The sequence below is a fragment of the Ziziphus jujuba genome, chromosome 2 (assembly GCF_031755915.1).
Source record: "Ziziphus jujuba cultivar Dongzao chromosome 2, ASM3175591v1".
Taxonomy (NCBI): Eukaryota; Viridiplantae; Streptophyta; class Magnoliopsida; order Rosales; family Rhamnaceae; genus Ziziphus; species Ziziphus jujuba.
In genome coordinates this window covers 5,568,921-5,575,788 of record NC_083380.1, presented here as the reverse complement: position 1 = coordinate 5,575,788, position 6,868 = coordinate 5,568,921, and the positions used below count along the sequence as shown (strand labels likewise).

At 30.2% G+C, this 6,868-nt stretch overlaps 1 protein-coding gene across 1 annotated transcript; it reads left to right on the top strand.

The window, feature by feature from the left end:
• The first annotated feature begins 2,716 nt into the window (after positions 1–2,716).
• LOC107403729 (transcription factor MYB63) lies at positions 2,717–6,868 on the top strand. Its single transcript, XM_016010643.4, has 3 exons — positions 2,717–3,817; positions 5,443–5,572; positions 5,697–6,868. The coding sequence occupies exons 1-3, from the start codon at positions 3,679–3,681 to the stop codon at positions 6,613–6,615; spliced, it is 1,188 nt and encodes a 395-aa protein (XP_015866129.2). The 5' UTR covers positions 2,717–3,678; the 3' UTR covers positions 6,616–6,868.

The window sequence follows — 6,868 nt, the reverse complement described above, 5'->3', positions numbered from 1 at the left end:
TTTTGACGTTTGAAATTCAACATGTAATAAATGAAATCAATTTTAGGTTGATAATTTTGTATTAAGAATTTTAAATTATACTCCAAGTCTAATAGGGTATACCAATGTCAACGAGACCTACCACCCAACTGAAGAATGATTAAGTCATTTCATTTGAAAAAAAAAAAAAAAACGAAAAAAAAAAGGGCATGTTTGGTGTCCATTTTGAACTAAAAAAATGAATGACTCAAATTGGTTTTGTACCTGTATTTCAAACTCGATCTATCTTACAACAAAATCCAAACCACTCGTGTACTTGGCAATTCGTGTTCACAGTACTCAAAAAGCACTTCTTGTACAAACACTTTGCAACTCAAAAAAAGCATGCCACTTGTCTGCTAACATGTAAGCTATATGTCATGCAAATGCAATTATTATTATTTATTTTTCAAAACACTTTTCTCTTTTTTAAAAAAATGTTTTTCTCTTTTTGTCAGAGTACTCTGTCTCTGTTTCCCAATTGGATTTGTCTAGCTACTTGGTTAATTAGTCATGAAAAGTCTTAAATGGTTAGTGAAATTCTACTAACCCAAATAAAAGATGTCAAGATTAGGTACCAAATGGTAAAAGCATTTTAATGTTAGTTTTCCTAACAAAAGACTTAAATGATATATATTTTTATATAATAATTAAAGGGCTTTTTTTTTTTTTTTTGTGGGGTCATTTTCAAATGGTTGGACTTTGTTAGACTACTCGTATATACAGGATTGCATGGGGTAGGGGTTTGGCACAAGCTAAGAAAATTAAAATTAAAATTTATTATTTGAATGTCAATGTTGTATGGTATTCAAAAGGCACTAACTTGGGCGGGTCACCTAAATCATATGACTAAGGCTTTTTATCAATGAGTTGTGTTTGATTTGTCCGCTCTTGTATATATAAATAAAAAATAAAAATATAACAATAATCGATCAATCGGGTAAGAAAGATGATTGGCTAGTTGTCATGTAGGTAGTATGTGTTTCATAGCCTTCATTGACCTATGATGAGCATAGCCAATGAATTTTTAGACTTTTTTATTATTTTACTGGGTAATTAAAAACCATTTTCAAACCACCCTTTTTACAAGACCAAACAAGTTTTTTTAGTGGTTAATTAATATTCTTTGTTTACTTTGCATTCCATAAAAATCTTAGTATTCCTTGATGGTTTATATAACCAAGACATTCTTTCTATGCTCACTTCATGAAGTTAATAGCTTTCTTAATGGGAATGAAAATGTCTTAACCGCAACCACTGTGCTTAATAAAATGGTTTATTATTACTATTTTTATTACAAGTTCTTCCTCTGCATTTCTCCATTAATTGAGAAAAAAACAAAGAGAAATTAATTTATATAATATATGCAACCAATTATATAATATATACTTATAGCATGGCTAAGAAGAAGTCAAAACATATAGATACAAAAATAGGGCGGTTCTTACCAGCATTTTTGAAAAGTAATAAAGAATCAAAATTTTCCACCGCTGAAGAGAGAATCTTCAATCATTCCTGTCTAAATCCTAATCAAGCTGTGTCATAAATGATAAAGATTTTTTTCTTTGTTAATCTAGAGGAAGACAAAAATAGTTTGCAGTAAACATGTCAAGGACTAATTGGGCTGCGTTAGGTTTGTTTACAATATTTTTTTCTAATGATAGCAAATATTTGATTTGATTATGAGAAGTTTATACTAGTTTTAATATTAGTTAATTAATTTATTTATAGTTTTAAAATTCAACAATTGCCAATTTTTTTGGCTAACTAAATGATACACTTTGTTGGGAAACTAATTACCAAGTGATGGATATATTTTTATATATCAACGATGGTTTTTTAATAAATGTCCACAAACTAACAGGGGTTAATGATATTTTTCTAATAATGGCAATTGAAAAATATTATTAGTTACTATCGTTGTAAATCACTGACCAAATTAAATGCATAATATAAACACTGACCAAGTTAAATGCATAATATAAACAGTACAGTACAAACCATCTTCCAAATCTGGATTTCTAATACCGGTTGCATTAAAGGGAAAGTAGCTGGAGCTTGTCACTATGCTAATGGCATTTCCCTTCTTTTGGCTCTTTACCAAAAAGGCCTATTATTAAATAATATAAATATTTATAATTAATTAGATGGAATGGAGCTAGCAGAATATTGTGGAAAATGGGAAACAAAAAAAAAAAAAAAAAAAAACAAAGAGTGAAACTAAAGCGAAATCCTAATGTACTTTCTCTCTGTCATTCAAATCGAGACACCAAGTCTTTTTGCTATGTGGGAATCAAAATGATAATAAGTCTTGTAAATTCACAATCATTATGCTATAAGTTGAAAAAAGGGAGTATTATCACTTTGATTACAAAGCCGATTTTCTTCACCATGACCATATCTCTTACTAAAATATTGAATTTTGTTTCGTGCACTCATTATAATTCTAGATAATTAATTTTATTTTTTAAAATGAACAAAGCAATAATGGGATAACCGGATGGTAGTACTATAGTTTGTATGAACATCACCAGAATAAACTCATATCCGCTACCAAAATCAACAATAAGATTTAATATTTATAGAATTATATCAAGAATGCATTACTACCCTAAATATGGTAAAAATATAAATCATAGACATTGTACATAATACATATAAAACCAATATGGTAATAAATTAAAGATGTTATATAGGGTGAATTCAACCTTGAAGATATATTTTCTTGGACAAAAACAGAGAGAACAAATATATATGGGTTATACATGTTAGCATTTAGCTTGCCATATGCTCCATAGTGTCACTTTGAATTGGCAAGAAATCCTACTAATGAACTTACCAAAAGTGACATGGTAGCAAATATAATAATTAGAAAAGGAGAGAAGTTGTGCAAAAGCTAAAATTAAAAAAGCTCTTAAACATGACCAAATGAAAAAAACGTTCTCAAACTTAATAATGACACACACACAAAAAAAAAAAAAAAAATATTCGTTTTCCTTACATCACACATACGATTGTAAGGTAGGAAAACAAAGATGACATCACAAATATGGTAACATGATGTCAGTTTTGCCAAGATGAATGGCTATGATTTCAAACCCATATTAGATTACTATAGGATCAATTGTAGGAGAGCAAAAAAAATTTTCACATCAATGGGAATTAATTTCTTTTCCATATTGGATAAGAACAGGAGATTAAGCTTACTGAAGTTGGGAAAAGACTGTAGCAATAGAAGACAAATGAATAATTTATTATTTTATGGGGAATTATGGATATTTGGTAATCTCTCTGGATCTCCTTCTATTTATTGCATCAAAAGGGGGTATCCTATTTTGAGGCATGAACCTTGTGGCCTTTTGCGCACAGACATCTCAATCTCTCTCTCCTTTCTCTCTCTCTCTCTCTCTCTCTCTCCCTACCTCTCTTTTTGCTCTCTCTCTCTCTCTCTCTGTCTCTCTATATATATATATATGTATATACACACCCACTTATATCTATAAGTTATAGTGAGAAAGAGGGTGATGAGTAAATGACTCTATATATGTTGTATTAGAGATACAAATTGAACCTGTTTGTTATGTGAGAAAAAGAAAAAAACTAAGAAAGAAAACCGAGTGTTTTTGCATTTTGATATCAAGCGAGTGGCAAGAGAGAGACATGGGGAGGGGAAGAGCACCATGCTGTGATAAAACACAAGTGAAGAGAGGTCCTTGGAGTCCTGCTGAGGACTTGAGGCTTATCACTTTCATTCAGAAATTTGGCCATGAAAACTGGAGAGCTCTCCCTAAGCAAGCCGGTAATTAATTTCCATCCCTCTCTCTCTGTCTCTCTATCTATACATATATAGCATATGTATATATATATTATTACAATGATATTGATCACCATCATTATGGTCACCACCATGACCATTGATGTACCACAAGACAATGTTGTTCATCACGAACCTTGACAGAGTGTACTCTTTCAAATGGCAATTTCTGAAACCCAGAAATCTGAGTTGTGTTACTCTGTTTTCTGCAAAGAATTGACTCTGTCTTGGATTTATTCTACACAAAATGATAGTTTTTTGGATTATTCATTGCATTTCCATGTATACATACAAAAAACAAAAAGATAAAAAAAAGAAAAACAACATTGATAAAGAAAAACCTTTAATTTCCTTTACATTAATGCTTTCTGGGTATTTAATTAATTTCCTTTTTTTTTAAAAAAAATTTTAAAAAGTATCTTTTTCTTTCCTCTTGTTGGGTTGGCAATTTCTTTCACTATCTCCTACCTCATTTCTTTAAAAATACAGTATTTTAAAAGTAATTTTTTGATATATATTTGAAATTTGACAACAGGAGTTTCAGTATTTTTCTATAATATATCCAAATATATGTCTGAATAATTATTTAGTATATTCTGACGCATATGAAAATGTGGTTTACCAAGTAGTACTGTTTGTGTATTGTTACATGATTTGGTTCACCAGAAATTTGTTACCAAATACACTAACTTGCCAAGTTTGAAACGTCTTCTACAAACTTTTTGTGGGACTCCAAATTCAACCTTATTTTACTTTTTTTATTAAAAAATTTAAAATCTGAGATCCGCTTTTTTTTTTTTTTTTAAATCTGAAATTAAAAAAGAGATAACAGTTTACCTTCTTTTTAACTTTATTCCAATTATAATATCAGATATGGAATATCCACTACTAGTCTCATACACATTAATGTGAAGGAAAACACATGTATATTAAAACAACTAATATTATCCCCTTATATTGAAATGGAAAAAGTTGAAGATTTAAAAATTTGTCCTATTTTTCACATTTTCATTTAGCTCATGGGCTATTTTATTTTATTTTACGTTTCTGGCCACTTTAAAGGAAATAAATAGTCAATTTTTTTATTTGAAATAAAATAAATAGTCAATTTTGGTAAATCCGTTGCTTACTTTTGTTATGTCTCGTCGAGTTAGGAATATCCTACCAACCTATATTTTATTTATTATTTATTTTATTTATATATTAAAAAAAGTTGGTATTCCAGTAATGAAAATAGTTGCGGCCTGACTATTGTCATTATCAAAGTATGCAGAGTCTTTGCATGGTTACCAGATGGTTTCCATTTCCCCCTTTTTCAATTCTAATCAATGAACACATTAAAATATTCGGTGTTAAATTCTTCAAAACCACCATAGTTAAATAGATAAAAACTTTTTAAATGACAAAACAATAAAAAAAGAAAAAAAAAAAAGAAAAAAAAAGAAAGAATGAGTTAAACTGCAAATTAGCCTGGCCTAGCCTAGACTTCAACTTTTATTCAAATAATAAAAAAATTCAAGTGTCAGGTAAAACAATTAAAACATGTTAAACCATTTTAACCCATAGTTATGGTTATTATTTTTAATATTATATTTTTTGATATCGAACAGGGTTATTGCGGTGTGGGAAAAGTTGTCGTTTGAGATGGATTAATTACCTCAGACCTGACGTTAAGCGTGGAAACTTCACTAAAGAGGAAGAGGAAACCATAATTAAGCTTCACAAAGCTTTGGGAAACAGGTAGCTAGGTTTACTCTATGATGTTTGACATATTATCTCAAATTAATTTTAATACATAGTTTTATAAAATTTTTCACTCTCTGTAATTTTATATAAAATTCAATTTATTATCATTAATGTCCAGGTGGTCAAAAATTGCATCCCATTTACCAGGGAGAACAGACAATGAGATCAAGAATGTTTGGAACACTCATTTGAAGAAAAGAATTTCATCCAAAAATAGTACTGCTGCTTCTGATGATCAAATATCAAAGGAATCCTCCATAACATCTTCATCACCATCATCATCATCATCATCATCATCATCCTCATTGTCTTCGTCAAATTCGGTTTTGTCGAGTGGAAATAAGCACAATTTTGAATCACCAGAACTAGTTGGGAATGATATTCAATCTGATCATCATCGCAAAGACTTAGAGAAAAATATTGATCATGATCATGATCATGATCATCATGCCCAAGTGAAAAAGGAACCATTGAAAGAAGTTACAAGCTCTTTCTCTGTTTCTTCTTATGATTCAATTGGGTCAAACTCTAGTCAAATAGTTGAAGTTTCAAAGCCAGGTGATGATCATGATCACCAGGAGAATTACATGGATCTGATGCTGTTAGATTATGATGTTAATACTATGGAGGTGAATCAACCCGATGATGAAGTAATTCCATTGGAGGCTGATTTTGATTTCTGGGACATGTTAGACAATCTTTGTCCTTTTCAGCCTAATAATAATCATGGCCATGATCATCATCAAGTCCATTGCCATAGCTCAAGTTTTGAAGAAGAACATAGCAGAGAGATTGAGAACAAGAAATGGTTCAGATACTTAGAAAATGAACTTGGGTTAGAAGCAACAGCAAAAGAGAATGATGATGGTGATGAAAACCTGCAAGAACTTGTAGCAAAAGATCATGATGTCAAAGAGAGTTTTCAATGTGACATTGAGGAAGAAGCAAGAGTAGGAGTGCAAGAATTTGATCCATGCCTCACGACCACTACTTACTGTCCAATGTGGCCCTCTTTGCCAAAGAAATCGCCTATCTAAATATTAAATTGAAACCATTAGTTTTTATTGTTAGTGATAGAGAGAGCTTTCAATACATTGACTTAATTAACTTGTGTTTCCATAAATGAAAGTATTGTAGATTGATAATATATTCCTGACTTTATAAGTTAGTAGGGACGTTTCTATGATGTATGATGGAAATTGATGTTTTTCTTCCGAAAGTATATCAAATATATACAATTAATGTGGACCGAACAAATATATATTATAATGATGGAGTTTTTTTGCTTTA